Source organism: Ischnura elegans, chromosome 4 (assembly GCF_921293095.1).
Source record: "Ischnura elegans chromosome 4, ioIscEleg1.1, whole genome shotgun sequence".
Taxonomy (NCBI): domain Eukaryota; kingdom Metazoa; phylum Arthropoda; class Insecta; order Odonata; family Coenagrionidae; genus Ischnura; species Ischnura elegans.
In genome coordinates, this window is record NC_060249.1 from 119,123,536 (window position 1) to 119,142,608 (window position 19,073).

General features: G+C 37.4%; 1 protein-coding gene across 3 annotated transcripts in view; it reads right to left on the reverse strand.

The window, feature by feature from the left end:
* Nucleotides 1–2,871: 2,871 nt before the first annotated feature.
* Nucleotides 2,872–19,073, reverse strand: part of LOC124157954 (trafficking protein particle complex subunit 13) — a 49,910-nt gene continuing 33,708 nt past the window's right edge. For 2 of the 3 annotated variants that reach the window (XM_046533063.1, XM_046533062.1), the window contains 3 exons: nucleotides 8,372–8,472; nucleotides 5,116–5,408; nucleotides 2,872–3,773 (listed from right to left, as the gene is read on the reverse strand). In XM_046533063.1, the coding sequence (XP_046389019.1) occupies nucleotides 3,748–3,773; nucleotides 5,116–5,408; nucleotides 8,372–8,472 (420 nt within the window). In that variant the 3' untranslated portion in view covers nucleotides 2,872–3,747. The remainder of the gene's footprint in view (nucleotides 3,774–5,115; nucleotides 5,409–8,371; nucleotides 8,473–19,073) is intronic. The other variant, XM_046533064.1, reaches the window with a different exon arrangement.

Genomic DNA, 19,073 nt, shown 5'->3' on the forward strand with positions numbered 1-19,073 from the left:
GACTGCTAATGACAAAGGAGATGAAAATAAAGAGCTGTTCAGTGCCCATTCAAGAAAAGAAGGTGACATGTATATTATGAAGGTTGATTGGTATGAACTGGAAAAATCAGACTCTTAGGGCAGTGACTGTGAACAAGAATCTGTGGATGCTGTTGCTTGTAACAGAGAGGTATGGCATAGTTGTTTTGGGCATGTTGACAATTTGCCTTACAGCGATTTGATCGGCAAGCAGAAGGCAGGTGAAAATTTTGAGGTGTGTATGAAAGGCAAAGCAAGAAAAAGTCATGTTGAATAAAAACTTTTGGGCTATGTCGCCGTGTCAATTTTTGGGTGGCCCCAACTTTTCCAGACCAGTGCTGGTCGCTTTCTCAAGAAATTCATTCAGAATTCATTCGAAAGTTTTAACGAAAACTCAAGAAAAAGTCCTTTACCAGATAGGATAGAGAAATCACCAGCTCCCTTAGATATTGCTTAATCTGACATTTGTTATGTGAAACCAGAGTCCTTAGGCGGAGGCATTTACTTCCTAACCTTAACTGATGACTATTCTAGATACAGTGAAGTGAGTGTGTTGATGCATAAGAATGAGGCTTGTTTGGCAATCATTGCCTTTAAGAAAAGAGCTGAGAACCTGCATGAAAGGAAATTAAAGAGTGTTAAAACAGATAGTGTATTTTATTTTTTATCTCAAATATGAGAAGACCTGTTAGACCCTGGTGCCCCCCCCCCCAGAAAAAAATCCTGGATCTGCCCCTGCACCTCAAGTGTGCTGTCTGGGTTGGTTCTTAAAGGTTCTGGAAAACATCTCAACTCTGATTGAATACCCGATGATCTTCATATGTTCCATAAACCTTAAAAAAAATGACATCTGTCCATTTCTCTAAAAGACTGTATATAAGGGCATTTTAATATTCTCTAAGAGAGGGCATTAAGCCTAATAATGGCGGACACTGCCATCCCCATAGGGGAATCATGGGCAACGACTCGACCAGTGACGGACAAGTGTTGAGGGTGCAACCCCACTCCATGCTGGTCAAGCTAACCTTGGCCATCTATATTTTGCGATGTGAAAAACTTCTCCCTCAACATGAGATCCCTTCAGTGAGTAGACCAGTGCTAAACCCTCTAGGCCACCTTGTACATGGATAATTCCATTTCAAATCACCCAATATTAATAAAATTTGTTGCTCGACATTCTCAATTATCCTAATTTTTTCATCATTGGTTCCCTACTAGTAGACAATCACAAAACACTATTTGACAGAATTTACAAGCCATACTTTTTTTGGCAGCCATTTTTAAAATGGCGGCTGGGCAAATTTTGATGAAAAACATGGTTTGCATAAAGTTTAATTTTGAAGCTATCTTAAGAGATATCAGAATAATTAAAATACCGGTGTGTTGAGCATGAAAAGATCTTTAGGATGCCATTTTTTTAAATTTTCTACCATAACAGACAGTCAGTCAAAATCTTTCTGTAAAATCTTGGGATAAATTTGTCAACACTAACTTTTTAACATCATAAAATTTTTATGAAGGAAATGAGACTCGCTAATAATAGGCCATCAGTAACTTCAACTTCATTTAACAATTACATATTAGTTTAAGCAGATGCTGCAAGCAGCTTAATAGCCAAAACCGATAAGTATTGAACAAATACATATGGCATTTGGTGAATCATCTGTAACCTGTGGCATTGAATGAATATACGAAAACTACAAATGGTTTACTAACTATTATTTCCATCAATAGAAAATTATCCCCTAGTGTCAAAGTATATGATGATATTTCAGGCCATTCATTCCCCAGCCACCAAAATTTAAATGACAATAATTATCCTGCAACATGCTTCAAAATTATAATCATCCTAAAAATATCATTATTGTGATTTATCTCTAAAACTCTGAGCAAATAAGTTTCTTGAAAATACATACATAGTTTGTCCATTATTCCTCTCTCAAATTAATATAATTGGATTCTCGTAACAATAGGTTAAGGTTGCAATAGCATTGAGTGGTGTATTAAATTAATATCATCATCATCATCATAAGTCAACAATCCTAAGATTGGTTTGATGCAGCTCTCCATTCCTCTGAATGCAGTTTAAATGTGCTGAAAGAATATTTCATCTACAATGAATAAAATATTGGTCATTTGAAACACAGAAGAAAAATAAGTGGTCTTCTCACAGTCACTACCTGTCAGCAGAGTTTGGATTCAACTCGAGACAGCAGAGTTCAAAGTCAACTCATGCCAGGAGCATTTGAGCCGGCATTGCAATTATACCCTGAAAGCAAAATTCACAATCAATTCAAGACAATAGGCTTGCAGTCAATTCCGTTGAAAAGAGTTCACAGGTATTTTCTGTCAGCAGAGTAAGCTACATATCTTATTTTTATGAAGGCACTTATAACATGGAAAGGATTTTAAAGAAAATTTTTTAAAGTAGCATCGACCTTTATGAGAAAGTAGCATGGAGGAATGTTGGAATGGGATAGGAGAATGACTACATCCATAGTAAAGTAAAAAGATAAAGCCACTAAATATCCCACCTGAACAGACTGGTGCCTTGAAAGCCAGGGTGAATCTTGAAATGATTCATGTTGATGACCTTCACTCTTCAAATAAAACTGGAATACTAAATGACTCCAAAAAAACCTAAAGCTTTCAATGAACTAAATACAACCAGAAGCATCCCGTGAGACATGCAGAGGGGAGTGGGAGAGAAAAATACAATGATAGCACAATTCTTCTTCATATTCGACGACCTTCATGACTAAATGGCTGAGAGACATGACGAGGAAACGAGGATTACACATTTACACATAAACATTCACCACATTCCCTCAAGGGAAAAACTGAAACACGTTCTTCAACAGATATTTCATTTAATAATAAATAACTTAACCCAAAGGTCAAGACAAAGATGTATGCACAGGAGCACTTTCCTCTAAGAAACAGGAGTGCACAGGTATTTAAAAAATCAACAGTGAACTACATACTTTAAAAGTAGAATATAAAACTTAGCTCACAGAATATTTACACAAATTTGCAAATTGCCCGAACTCGTTTGTTTCTTCCAACACTTCCACCTGGGATGAGAATCAGAAGAGCACAATTTTCCAGGCGTAACAAAAAGCAATGAAAACACAATTTAATAGGTGAACAATGCCCACTGAGGAAATGCAACTGTTAATACTCATTCTGAATTTCACACTTCACACTGCATGTGGGTAGGTATTCACACTTCGTAGATATGGCCAAGAGTAAAAGTAAGTAAAATGAGAAGTAATTGGGATATAATATCTCAACATAATGCAGATGATTTTAATGACCGTTGATTGAACATTCACTGGCCAGAATTTCTACTTTCATCGCAGATGGACTCTAGCAGAGCAACGGCAATACTTAGGTGACCATACACGATTTGGCTCATGATTAGTATGCAAAGTAATAATAAAATCCATACAACCTTTCGATTAAAATTTATGTAAGACTTTAAATACCTGTTTGGCTCCTATGACTCAACACATGGCACAAAGTTGGGATTTGCCACCAATTCGAATCGCATCACAAGTTCATCACCAATGCAGCACATCACATTATGCAATGAAAACTGCCATTGTGGAATGTATGTACAGGAAAAAAATAGTCGAAATATTACAGGACTAGGTATCTGACAATGGCTTTCTGATTACAAACACCTGAGCAAGGTCATCATAATCATATGTTTTCTTCAAGAAGGTGTCAACCAATCGTATTCCTGAGATGTTCTGCAAAAAGAAAGAAAGCACCTCTTTTAATAGTTTCTAGTAGACTCATGAAAAGCCAATTAATTACAATATAAGTTAGATATTATAATATTTCCTGGAGTTTAGGTCAATGTATTTTATGAAAACAAGTTATAGCCAACGTTTCAATTTATTTTAAATCATCATCGGGGCTATGAAAGAAAAAACATGAACAATATAAAATATAAAGATAACAATGATATAAAATATTTTTACATAAAAATGTTACGATCGAGTTTTTTTTATAACTTGTTCTCATAAAATACATTGACCTAAACTCCAGGAAATATTATAATATGTATTAAACAAGGTCAAGATAAGAAGAGAAAAAAAATAATATTAGTTAGTTGGAGAATTAATGCCAATTAGAAAATCTTAGCTGACTTTTCCAATTTCACTGATTCATCACCTACGTCCCGCAGCAGTTGCAACCCGGGCAACTTGTGCGAGACGCGACTACGTGGCGTGGTGCCTGGAAGTGTTGTTGCCGACGTAGCGCAGTGATTTTCAAGCATTCGAGCATATCAATTATCTGTGTCCGTGATCACGCAGCCCAAATGCGTGGTTTCCGAAATCATTTCTTATAAGAGGTCGTAATAATATGAGTACAACCTTGTTATCGCCACCAAAAAGATCGCAGACTGGCGAAGAAAGCTCTCAATGAGTCCGGGAGGCACCCTAAATTCACTGAATATCTGCATGAATAACAATGTATTGTTTTTCTTATGTTAATTGTGAACATTACAAGACATTTAAGTGAAAATTTGGGTAAATCCGTGTTTTCCGGTTATTTGTGCCACCGCTCTCCATCATTAGCCATTGGGATAATTGGGAGAGTGCTGTAGCCACAAGTTGGATCACAAAACAGTCTCAAAGCAATTTTCACACGCAAGCAAACATAATGCATCACATCTTAACACGTTGCGTACCAGAGTATTTAAATTCCTAGGAATGCCGATTCTGGGTGAAGGTGTTGAGATTGGAAATATGCCTTTGGTTTAAACATGGTTAAAAAGCTAATGTTTAGAATACAACTTTACCCAATCAAACGTTATGATGCATCAATTCATTATGAATAATGAACAACAACTGAAAACGTACTAACGAATACGTATTGTACGCTTTAAAATTGTTCAGGTTGACGCGCCTAAATGACGAGAATCTTCGTCATCCGTCCGGAGCGTTCAAGAAAAAAATGACGAGAATTCTCGCCATCCGTACGCAACGTGTTAACAACGTCCACCGTAAAAAAAACTACAAAGTGGGACTGTTATTTCCTCAATGATATTTGCGCAGCACCAGAGTGAGCAACAAACAAATTTACCTGCAGTCCGGGAGAGATGGGCACCAGCGAAAGCGACAAAGTGATGGAAGACCCAGGCTGAAGCAAGCCGAGGTTGCGGCCAGAAACAGACGTCCACAGGAGACCCATGTTCGCAGCCGAGGGATTGGATGTCGCCGGCTGCGGAGGAGGGGGGGGGAGGGGGACCTGGCAACGGATACGCTGGCGTCACCATGATGTTGCCCGAGTTTGTTCTGCGGTGCATTCCATTGGGGACGGGGGTGGGGGAGGTTGGTGCCACCTCGAGACCCAACACCAGCTCCATGGTCCTGTCACTGCGAGCGCAAGAATGCACAAACATACAATAGCACCAATCAAAGTTGCATCTGGTCCACACCTCCCGCATGCATAAAATTATGAGAACAACTAATTGGCAATGCATAAATAAACATGCACAGTAAACATTAAACATATACGAGCGTGCTGCGCCCGCTCCCAGCGGGCTTCCCCCGCTCTTTTCAATGCAGGTCCACAGAGGGATAATTTTATTTCTAATTTTAAAATGTGCGTTTCTAATTTTAAAATGTAGAAAAAAAGGCAGGGTCTTATTTACAAATTTAATTAGAATGTTCATGTACAAATTGAGGTCAGAGGACCTTTTTAAACACAACATTGGAAGTAATTACACTATCCTCTGTTAAACGCACATGATGACTCATACTTACGTATCAACAGGAGACTTGAACGTGGAACCAGCCGCATTTTGACATAATTTATGTAAAGAATGCGAGATATTGTTGCAAATGAACAAATGTATCACTTTGTGCGCCGTTAACGCCAGGGCTGCTATTCTGGATAAGCGTTGCAAAAAATAGCATATGCTATTCTGCGGGTCATTATTGCAACGACCCCGTATTCTGAATGAAGCGTAGTAATAATTTTGTTCGGAATAGCAGCATGCTATTTCTTGCGCGAGCTATTTGGAAGCTCCGCCTCTTCCCGAATGAAAAACTTTCTGAACAGTTTGCATAACCAATGAGGGAGAAGATATTTTATATATTTTTCTGTATTTTACGGAATATTGACTTGAAATTATAAATAATTGCTTTGTTTACATTTAAAAATTATATTAAACCTTGGAAGTATATAATACGCTTTGAAAATCTCATTTAAGAAATCAGCTGTTTGTTGTGGTTGTGGTTTCCCAATGGCTTCAGACAGGTGGGTTACGGTGGGTTAGGTCATAATTTCGTTGTTATAATGATGATTTATCGGACATAAATATTCAATGATTTACCTATATCCGATCGGTCCTTTATCGTGACATGTATGCTATGCGAAATAATCATTGAAAGCTAAATATGTTTGATTTTCTTCGTAAATGTGTTAGGCTTCGAAGTCTGTTTGTTGCATGTCAGAATTAATATGTATCAACTTTTATTGTATTGCTCGTGACGATATCGTTTTACTGAAGAACTAGAAGCTTTCGTTTCTAATGTTATCTATATATTATATGACTCCCTAATTTCAGTATTCATTCTCTGTTTAGGAAATGAAGTAGGTGGCAACGTCACAGCTGTGCTTTCGTGTATTATGATGGAATAGTATCGATATTTCAGCTGCATATTTGGAAAAAGCAGAGGGAGGTGACGGTGAATTTGAGGATGGATGGAACAGCTGTGAAAAAGTGAATCTAGCAATAGTGAATCGTGTGGAAAGTGCTTTTGTGTCAGTTATCATTGTTTTGGTATCAGCTGATTTTAATGTGCTCACTGAAATTTTTGATAGACCCTGACCTGTGCCGATAAACTGAAACTTAATTGTGTGAATAACTTACTTGTCTATAGAGGAAACAATTTGTATTCAATTCCACATGATATATATTGCATTAATGATGTAGTGCATGGATATTCCATTAAACGTTTGTGGTGAATCATATTTGTTCGGAAACTTTATTGGTGTTCGGAGAAATCCTTTGTTTTCAAGCAAGTAATTCAAGTCGACTGCCCGTGTTATAATTTAGTAAATTTTTAGTTTTAATTGTAGAAGGTAGCGAATAGTGGGGAAAACAATTTCGACTCGTTGCATGTATTTGTATATACTGTCCAATTGAGGAAATGAACGGCTGATCAAAGTATATGGTATTATTATGGTAATATATGGTTTTCATTGAAAGCTATAACTATTATTATATTTGGCGAGTTAGTGTGTTAACACAAGCTTGAAATTTTTCAAGAATCGACCTGATAGCCTACATTGAGGATATTTTTAGTAGCAAGTCAAGTGATGAAATAAAATTATGAATTGTAAATATGAATAAAACACGTAAAATTTGAGCTAATGGTAGTAATTCTTTGCATCAATTGTTATTGTTTTCGTACTGTCGATGAAGCAAGCTTGTGCCTCATATATTAAGCTCGAATGTTAATTCCTAACCAAATCACTTAACTAGTTAAATATTCATCACTTATGCTACTATTATTTAATTAAAATAAAGCTGATATCATTTTATTTTTGGCTATTATTCCATTTTTCAATGCTTGATTAGGTTACTTTAACCTCAGAAAAACAATTCGACATCGCGATGCGCACGTTTTCTGGGTTGCAATACCGAATAGCTCGGCCTCGAAGACCGCGTAATATAATTGCAAGCCTACCGGTTGCAATTCGCTGTTCAGAATAGTGAATAGCTACGGTCCTATGCTATTCTGATAATTACGTCTTCCGGTGTAGTAAAAACACGAATTGCAACCGTTCTGAATACCAAATAGCATAGGTGTTGCAATACGCTATATTATAGCAACATCGGTTGCAATATCGAAGAATAGCATAATGCTATTCCATCCAGAATAGCAGCCCAGGAATATTTACCGGATTTTGTTTTTTTTTTATTATTTAAAAACCAATTTTAGGAAACGATTGCAATATTCAGGAAGTAAGATATGCCGTCGCATGTTCTCTGATAAATTCTGTGCATTTTGGCACGTCATTTGTAGAGTTTGGTTGCGTATAAGTTGAGAAAAAGGTATCTATGCAGTAGAAATACCTAATATGGAAGATAGGTTTGTTAAGGAGCAGACAGTTCCAAATCAAGTTCAGGCTTTTGGAACCAGTTCTTGATCCCAGGTCTTCGTCACCTGTTCCATTTCCATTGCCAATTCAAAAAAGCTATTAATGGTGTTCATATTGCTGAGTTAAAAGGCATTCACTCTTACATATGAGACACTTGTGCTCCAAGGACCACAGCAATATATTCAATTCAAAACCAAACATGGACAAAAATCTATTTCTCACTCACCATGTGTTGACCACTTTGCAGACCATAACAAAAGGCTCCTCCAAATATACGATGTTGGGAAGTTCTTGAACTAGCAACCGTATGTCTCCATAGTTGGGTGCCTGGAAAAAAATTAGGGAAATTAATTTTTGATGACTACCTGACAAAAATTTAAAATAATTTAACAATACACATAGTTACAGCAGTATATAAAAGAAATAGATTTTTGTCAGCTTCAGAGACAGATAAAAGAGTATTCTCTACATATTTGGTGGCACATACCGCCAAGGAGTGGAACACAATGTTGGGTCAAAGGTTAGTACCGTATTTATCTGAATACAGTCCCCCTTTTTTATCCAAAAATGCCCATGGTAATTATAAAGGGGGGACTATATTCAAATGCATTTTTTAAATTTTTACCTGAAACTGAAGCCTCAAAATTAGGGGGGAGGGACTGTATTCAGAGGGGGATTATATTCGGAGAAATACGGTAATTATTCAATGTCAAAAAAACAATAATCAGCTTGATGATTACAAAAGAGTGAGGAATGAATTTTACTTATACTAGAGCTTTTAAGTTCTAATGCATGATCCTTTGAGTGTATCCTAAACATACATGTACAACACAGATTAAACCATCCACAAATATCAACCTAACTGATCCTAAAGTAAAATTTAGAGAAAACTCAACACGCATTTTCTTTAAATAAAAAAAATTACCTTCAACTATTATACTAATGTATTTCAACCCAAAATTTGACTTTGATAGGTGAGGGTAGGGCTCACCCTTAACTATGTTACAAGTGTGTCAATTTCACACATTTGAGATAGTCGGGCCAGTTCCTTTCCCTGGGCCACCTGGCACATCAAAGGCTTTTGGTTATACTCTATTCACTCTCTCACTCATCTTAAGTGGAAAACAGGGACGATCCTTAAGGGTGTTCTATACCTCCGCGAAAAACGGCTCTGCAGACTTTAGGTTGCTCGCCATTTGCTCGCTTATTATACACTCTGGAGAGAACTTGTTTTGGATATGGTTTAAGCTAAGATTATTGTTATTGGCAAGTGAAAAAAAATTATTTGAAAAGCATTTGTTAATTAGTTATTTGCGCTGAAAAACACAATAAAACGCCTATTTTCTCGATGTAATTCTACCACGTAGAAAACGCGATTTGAATTTTTTTTTCGGGAAATGAGAACATTCATCCTTCTTCTTAGAAATAAGATACGTTTCATCAATGTAATATTTGTAATAACCACACTATAGCTCAATTTCCCGAGCGTGTTTTCTCAACGTCAAGCGCTTACGATCTTTTCTTCCATGGCGCTGCTGTATGATCCCCCACTCTCGGTGAAAGAGCTTCTCACCCCACAGCAGTCTCTCTCACTACCTCCCCTCCATCGTCTCTTGTGTCCCCTACATCTGTTTTTTTTTTCCTCTATGCTTTCCTCGACCTAAGCTTGCCCGTCTGACCCGTGGTCGGGCCCCAGCAGGCCAACAGTTTTTTTCGTTATTATCCGAAGCCCTGTGTTCTTGTGTTGCGAGCGGCATGTTTGAAACGGGGCTAGCGCGAGTTTTCAAGTTTTCTGTTCTTATGCATGGAAAGTGAAAGGAAATCAAAGAGGAAGCATATCTTTTGTGGGAAGGTGGAAAAGAAGTACTAGGAATAATGGTGAATGTATAAATCCTTTTTAAGTGTGCTACATTATTAACAGTTAGTATATCTTTAGACACGTATTTTCATCCACGTAAAATCTGTAAAAACGTGATGCAGCTAAGAAATAGACTATCAAATTATTTTAACCATTTTATTCATTAGAAACCTGCAATAATAGATGTTATTTACACTACAGAAGGAAAAACTGCTTTAAAGTAAGTACCTACCTCTCGATAATTTATTGGCTGTGACTATAATATATTAATTTTTTGTAACCAAGCATTGAAAATAAGATGAATACAGAGAATATACTGCACATTATCAATTAGATTCTAGGTTGCACCATTGCCTTTTAAGTTCTTGCTGACGCTAACCAAGAAAAAATATTTCACCGAGTAGGGTAATATAACGTGCATATCTTCATTTCGTGTCTAAATATTTTCAAAAGTAACCGTTATGTCATCAAAACACGATATGAAAAGTATCACATTGGTTTATTTGTCTCGTGTTTCCGACATATATGTTTCTCGATAACTTGCAACCGAGGGAGAAAACTTCGAAAAGTTATTTTCTTATAAAAATATTCTTATTTATTAAAATTACTATTATTTATCATTACATGAGTCACCCAAAAGAAAGAATTTGAACTTGAACCACCGTATCACTAAGCAGGGGTTGATGTTTGGTCGATGTAATACAGCGACGACGTCTAGATGACCGAATTTAATCTTTAACTATCTATCTAACTATTTGCGTAAATATGCTTGTTGTATACAAAAATTAGATACACGAGATCCAATGAACCTGCAAACCAGTTTTACAAGTATAAGACAAGAATTTTACTTGTGTAGCAGGAGTGACGAGAAAACAAACAATACACACGGATAAAACTCGAATGTGGGATATTTATTTCGCTCGAGTGAAGTTATGCAAACTAACTTCGCGTTATATCTCTCACCAACAACCTGTTTCACGTGCTGCTTACACTCTTCTGAGCGATTGATTCTCTCAATGAATTGTTCTCACTACAGGTCGTAATGAACCGAAACTCTGATGATGAATGCAACTTTTCTCAGAAGTGGGCGGCAACTTCCGCGATTTTTCAATGCTAATTTTTGTGAGAATGACTGAACGAGGTAGTTAGTTATTTTTACCCATCCATCGACCGAGTTATTAACTAAAATTAAGATTTCGTGCCAGAGTAAACGACCACATTGCGGTATAAATATGCGAGACTTCATGTAAAATACTAGTGCGCAGGATCAGGTAGACTCATTATATTTAACTGTTGAAATTATTCGGCATAATAAGACGTCTAGAAATTTATGACAACTAAATGTAATATCATTAAAAGTTCTTCAGTTTAGAATGATTCTAACATCACCGCAGAGCGGTTGTAGTCATTGGGAAGAAACTAAAATTTCTCAGGTGCATTACCCGATCAATTTTTCTCTACCCCTCGAGTACACTGTATTACCCTTCCGGGATGGAACCCTGCATTGAAGTTAGGTCTTGTACTTAATATGTCTCCCATTTTTTTAATTTCGAAGGGAATTTTAGATCTTATACTCCACTATTATTTAATATGAATGAGAATACATGTATACCAAGACTGTTATTTGCCACGAAAAAAACATTTCGCTTATGAAGAAAGATCTGAGGTTTTCCCGGCGCATGCTGTTGTTGAAGTTTATTCGGGATTGCCACCGGATAAGGTTCTCCATCTCTGCCGACGTTTCGATGGCCGAGTCGTCCATCGTCATCAGGGCTTGATGACGATGCCCTGATGACGATGGACGACTCGGCCATCGAAACGTCGGCAGAGATGGAGAACCTTATCCGGTGGCAATCCCGAATAAACTTCAACAACATTTCGCTTATGTTAGCCGCGATTCAAACCCAGATCCTCCCGATTGCCGGTCCGTTACATTACCAAGTAAATTTTTCTAGGCGAATCTTAGACACAAGTAAAAAGAGTCATTGAAGAGTCAGTGAATTTCATATTCAAGGAAAAAGGTTGCTTCGTGGTATAAGTGGTAGCATATTTAACCGGCCATCGGGGATATCCGGGTTCGAATCCCAGGTTAGTCAAATGATTTTTTCATGTCGATTATCATACTTATTTAACTATGCACTAGTGTATTTAACTATGCACTCGTGCGCGTGACTGCGTACAAATTTGCTTGTTCAATGTAGTACTTTGTATGAGTGAGAGCACAAAACCTTTTGCATGTGACGCTGGAATATCCTCTTTTACGAATAACTCTAACCACTACACGGTAGATAATTTTTAGTTGCCGTTCCATGCTTAACAACTTTATTTGGTAGAATGATTAATGATTTTCAAAACGCTCTACATAAAAACATATACTTAATTCAACTTACAAATAAAATCCGAAGATTCAAACGTGATGGAGCGGAATTTTTCCATATTGAAAGAAACACTTGCAATTTTCCACGATTATAAGAAAAGTTAATGTGACCAGCAGTAATGCTGTGTGAAGTTTCAATGTTATAACAACATCTTCAACGTACAAATCGTGTGTAATTCATTCAATGTATCTTCTTGGGACTAAGCTATGTCTGATTACGAACTAATGGATTCGACTTTGCCAACATTTGGCCCGCTTTAATTTCGTAGGGGATAAATTATTTCTAATGCCTTTACTAATTTCCTTTGAAAAACTGCGAGAAATATTCCTCCTTCCGTTAATTATGTAAAAGATAAGGATCATACGATCGATATTCATGGAAAAAGGTTCCGCGCTAAATAAAAGGATAATTATGGTAAAGCTTGAGACTAAGCCGGTAGATACCGTAGTGGTACATGTTAACATACCTACGACGGACTACTAGGATGAAGAAGTTAAAGACGTCTATGAAGATATCAAATCAGTAATCAAACAGGTGAAGAAAACCTTATAATTTTAGGTGATTGTAAGGAGAAGGCTTTGGGTGTCAATATTAACGGAGAGAAAATAGTATGCTACGATTCGCTGACGACATAGCAGTCATAGCCGAGACAGAGAAGAATTTTTAAAGACTTTGACAAATATATAAAGGAATATGGCCAGATATCAGTTGAAAATCAACAAAAGGAAGACTAAGATATTAGTATGGAGCAAAAGAGAGGAGGCTAGGACAAACATTAAGCTAAGAAATCAAAAGTTAGAAGAGGTGAAAGCGTTTTCTTACCAGGGAAGCCGAATTACCAACGATGGACGAAGCAAGAAAGAGATAGTAGAATAGCGCTGGCGAAGAGGGCTTACTACAAAAAGATGAATCTTCTTACATCTGAGAATACAAGCATAGAAGTAAGGAAACAATTCATCATATGCTACATATGGAGTATGATTCTCTAAGGAAGTGAGGCTTAGACGTTGATAGCAGCAGAGAAGTCAAAGAGTGGAAGCATTCGAAATGTGTTGCTACCGAAGAATGATGAATATAAAATTGATCGAACGTGTAAATAATGAATGAGTGCAAAAGAAGTGGGATAAAAAATAAGACTTCTAAAAACCTTAAGCAGAAGACGGGACAACTTACTTGTCCACATTATGAGACCTGATGGCCTGATGAAAACATTCATAGAAGGACAAGTGGAAGGGAAGAATGGCAAGGGACGCTCCCGAATGAGTTACATTGGAAAGGTTATAAAGGATGCAAAAGGGAAGACATATGTCGCTATAAAGAGGCTAGCGGGTAGGAGAGACGAATGGAGAGCTGCGTCAAATCAATCTTAGGATTGTTGACTAATAATTATGATCTCATACCTATAATCCCTCGGTACCTAGAAGAGCAGAAATATTGAGAAGCACACTAGTCCAACAATTTTTACTATTGCCCAAATGTAGCAGTATGAATTTTGTCAACACATTGGCATTAATATCTACTATTGGAATAAGAGAGAGATTCTTCTGTAGGACAATATTGGATGTAATTTTTTTATTTTAAACTACATTTTGATAGCATTAAAATTAAAATTCTCTCTCATTTCACAGGCCCGTATTGTCGGCTTTCGAACTCAGAAGGTCTTGTTTATTGAAGTGAGGAACAGATACTGCTGTATTTGGGCGAGAAGTAGCGATACAAAATCGGAGGTGAAAGAGCAATGCTACAAAAATTGGAGCAAATCCTCGACAGCAATGGAAGCTGACATATTAGTCGAAGGGTTCGAAACAGGTATAAAGATGCGCGAATTAAAATATCATTGGATAATTGGTACGATAATATAAGGCACGGAATAATTCATTGTTATTGTTCTGGAAGATACTATAATACTGTCATTTCATTCGTAGGTGATGGCGACAGCAGCGTTACGAAGAAATTGATTGAAGTACCACCCTATGGTATCAACTGCCCAGTACTGGGCAGTTGATACCGTAATAGAGTGCATAAATCATTTATTGTGCAACTACTGGAACAGGTGGAGGGAAATCGCAAAGAAATTAAACATAATACTGGAAGGGTATCAGTCGCTTTGCGTCGGAAAAGGGAGACAATATCCCATGGAAAGGGACACATTTTCGTTCTTCGGCCGATACTGTAACACTGGACGGAAAAAATAATTTTTCTCGAGCCCTGGTACCATTCCTGCTGATTCTTATATAAAATGACCACCTGAATCCGAATATGACATCCGTTTTCCTCCATCACCCACCATTTTTTGGGGGAAGGCCCCCTATAATTTTCATCAATTTTGCAATAATTTGGAGGAATGGAAAGGATTATTTTAGAATTTATATTTCTTATTTGGCTTTTGAGAGTATAAAAGTTCTAAAACATGATAATTAATGGTAAGGATGTACATTTAGGGGGATTAGTTTCCGTTAATGACTAAAAAAAAACACTTTAAAAATCATCTTTTTTAATCCAATGAAAATATAAAATCTCAGTTTTATATTCTGCATGGAACTAGAAAGTATTACATTTCTTTTTTTTTAGCTGCGAAATCAAGAGAATTGCCGTCCAATCCTTAGCGGGAGAGGCACTGCGAGGGCCAGAGTAGTAAAGTGAATCTTCCGAGCTATTGCTACATATTTTAATTATTGTTGCTATGCTATACAGCAAAATATTTTTATTAATACTGCAGTTTCTTGCTGTAATGTATTATTATCTTTCGGGGAGGATGATGTGAAATAGAAGCTGGAAATGTTTTAAAATACGTGAAAATTTGCGAAAAATGGCAAAATTGGTCATTTTAATGCGTTATTACACAATTTACGGAGACTAATTTCCCTCAAATCTACATCTTTACCATTAACATTATTTTTTTCAGAATTTTGCACCCCTCAAAATCCCTAGGAAAAATTTAAATGCTAAAATAATCCTTTTAATTTCTCCAAATGACCGAAAAGTGGTAAAAATTGGAGGGGGGGGAGTTCCCCCAAAAATGGTGGGTGATGGAGAAAAACAGAGTTCATATTTGGATTTAGGAGGTCATTTTACATGTGGATTCGAAGGAATTATAATTTGAGCAAAGCTGATCATTTGAATCCACACCCCCTTCATAGTTTTGTAAAATGATATAATGTCAGGAAGCATTTTGTTACCACTTGAGGCAGTAATACTTGCGTCATGGATAATGGCAGAAGTAAGTACTATACGGATTTTATTGAAACGTAGGTATTACAATGCGGAAATGTCGGGAGTAAAGCCAAAAAGGGAAGGATGTAAGACAAGGGCATACCCAGGGTCATAACTAGGGGGGGGGGGGCAAGCCATAGTCTAGAAGGGGGCGCAAGCCAAGTTGTGACATTTTAGCATGGAAAAGGTGAATGAAACAAATATTTTAAGAAAATTATAACAGCACATTATTAGATTATGATATCATTTCCTAGAAAAAATATTTTTATTTTACTTACATATCTTATACCTACTAATGCATATCATTTTTCGTGGTTTTAAAGAAAATTTGTTGAATACTTTCGTTTCAATTCAGTACTGATTATGATGAAAGACTTTTGCGATTTTTGCCTCTGGAGGGGGGGCAGCTGCCCCCCCTGCCCCTCGCCTATGATGTAAGGTTCTATTTTTTCTTGGGGGAAATTCAGGAGGAACGTCTGCTCATAACGTTTGAGTGAGAAATGATGAGTGAGAATGTTTGTTCTTACTCATCGTCCTTACCATATTCAATCTTTTTTTGATAAAGTTCTACTGTTAAAGGCATGCTGGTACACCAATTGTTACTGGTAATATTTCTTCCTCTGCATTCAATGTGCTCTGCTAAGCGTTTGGCAATTTCATGAGGTGAATTGGATTCTTTGAAAGGGCATCTGGCTACGTGCCCATATAAATTTCAATTTTTAGGTAAATTTTCCTAGCATCCACCATAGCAATGACTTCAATACCATATTTCTTTTGCTTTTGGATAGATACTGCGTTACAGGACATCGGCCTCGAAATGGTATAAGTTGGTCAAGGATCGTGATGTACTCTGATGGTGTATTTGTAAATTCAAATTTTTTTGGATATTTTATTAATGAACTCAGTAACTGCGACTTACTAGTCAATTTTCTTATTTTGTAGTCTAGTGCTAAGGTCATATAAACTGATGCACCGTAGAAAAAAAATCCGATAGCCCAGTGTACGGGAAAAAATTTGATAAGACTTCTTTGCTCCAAATCTCCCTAATATCAACACGGGAAATTTTATACGCACCTGAGAGAAAAAGGGGACTAATAAGAGCTAGTTCATCTTCACTCAACTGCCTAGTATCACGATCTCTTGCATAATTTCCAGAAACAGAATTAAAGTAGAGATTTGTGATTTTCACAATTATAACTAATAATTCTGCGCAAAAAGAGGCGAAATGCTGATGATTCATCACACACACTTTTTGCACATGGGTGTATTCCAGGAAGATGAGTCATCGGCGATTTCATCAAGCCAAATGCGAGCGAATGAATTTTAATCGTCTTCACGATGGATCGGAAGCGAGAATAAATTGTAACACTTTCGGTCGCATCGGGTCAAAACTTCGGTTGCAGCAAAACTAGGGAACACTTTGAATATTAAACGTTACTTAGAGTTAGAATTACAAGAAATTAGAGACCAGAAAAACTCTAGTTCGAACGGCATCATTTTATTAAAAAAACATCGAAGAAAAAGTCAATATGACCCGATGCGATCTATTCAGGGTTATTGGCCTTATTAAAGCTGTATGTGATGTCTGATGCAATATGCAATTTATGATATTCCTACCATTTAAATCAATAAATATTAAAGATGATAGAAAATCAATTTTCGTTCATGCATTAATTGTCATTTGTCTCATTAGTGTTCTCCCTGAATAAACATGTTCCGGAAAGTAACTGTATTGAATACACGTTTTCAAATGGACGTGGGTGATTACTATTTCATTCATACTGAGGAATAACGTAAAAATATAAAGTTGTACTTAAAAAAAAGTTTCACGAAGTACGCGCATTTCGGCTAGCGTAATTGACTTTTACGATTTTTTGAATAGCACTTAGCAATTTTGTGATATGAACGTTGACCAGCTCTCCCCTTCGAGGAGAGTCGAATAAGGAGAGAACAATGCAAGTAATCGCCTTTCTTCATAGAAGCCGGCCGCACTTCCCAGCCTCGTCGAGAGCGTGCGTATTTGGATTCTTCCAAGAAACGGCAACCGAGTGGCTGAGGTGGGACTAATGCCGCCAGAGAGCAAAAATCAACCTCCGAATCCTGACCACTCTCAATATCGCCCCTCCGCAGTGAAACTTGATACAGCGTCGGGTGTTTTTTTTAGAGATGTGCGAATAGTATCCGCGAATACTCGAATACCTCGAATATTAGAAAGTATTCGATATTCGAGGTTTCGAATAGTTATGCGAAAAGTGCCAACTCGAATACCTCGAATACTTTGAATTTCGCGTCATACACCGTCGCACGCACGTCGTTGGTAGTTGACTCGGAAAAATGTAGAGAACTGTAGTCATTTAGTGCTCGCAGCGCCATTTTACGCAAGTTGACGAATTTCATCAAATTCGTGGATTTTGGCGGTAAAAAGAGTTCGACGAGGGGAACCGAAAATGGTCGGGTGAAAAAATCCGAAAATCCCCGATTCGCCCCACCAGGAGAACCTCAGTGCCGTGGGATAGCAACCTTAGGGCATTTCCCACGATTCGCTATCTCCCTCTATTCAGCCTTTGCCTCACCCACTCTTGACGCTTTCCTCTTCTCCGAAATAAAAAAAATGGATCGCATTACGAAGACCCCTGCTTCGAAAAAAATATCGAGTTACGAGAACAATAAAAACGTGTTTCACGCCCTCCTCCCTTTTCTCACCCACTGACCTTTCTCTGGCTACCTGCTTCGAAGTTCCCCATTTCTGGACGTCAACAGCTGTGTGAGTACCGTGGGATACTTACATTAGCGCATTTCCCAAGATCCGGTATCCCTCTCCATTCAGCACTAGCCCCCCCTCTGAGTCTTTCCTCTTCTTCCAAATAAAAAAAGGTCACAACTCGCGCAGGGATCATATTACGAAGACCTTAGCTTCGAAAAAATACCAAGTTACACGAGAACAATAGAAACGTGTTTCGGGCCCCCCCTTTTCTCCCCCACTGACCTTTTTTTCTACCAGCTTCTAAGTTCCCCATTTCTGTGGAGGTCAACCACTGAATGAGTCATCTATTAGCACAATAGGTGTCTAAGAATGACTTTCGTCAATTGATGTTACACCTTTACTGAATTGAAATATTAGTAATGTGCGCGTAATTTCAAAAAGAATAAGACCAAACACGACGTATTTCTGAGTTTATTTAAGCATTTTACGCGAATAAATAAATGTCAAAATACGACGGAGACTTAGCATTCTGGCGAAACTCGATATGAGCAGCAGATCTTCTCGGAAGTTGATGCGGTATTTTTTTTCGAAATCATATATCAAGTTTCAATTTATGAGTGGTGCTATAAATCTTTATTGTTACAGTCCCAGACAAAGGGATATTTTCTCAGAATATTTGGTTTCTCCCTGATAGCATTTCCAATTCGTCTTCTTATCTCGTGAGAACTCCCAAAGATGGGCTGAAAATAATTGAAGAAAATCCGGTGGAAAAGAG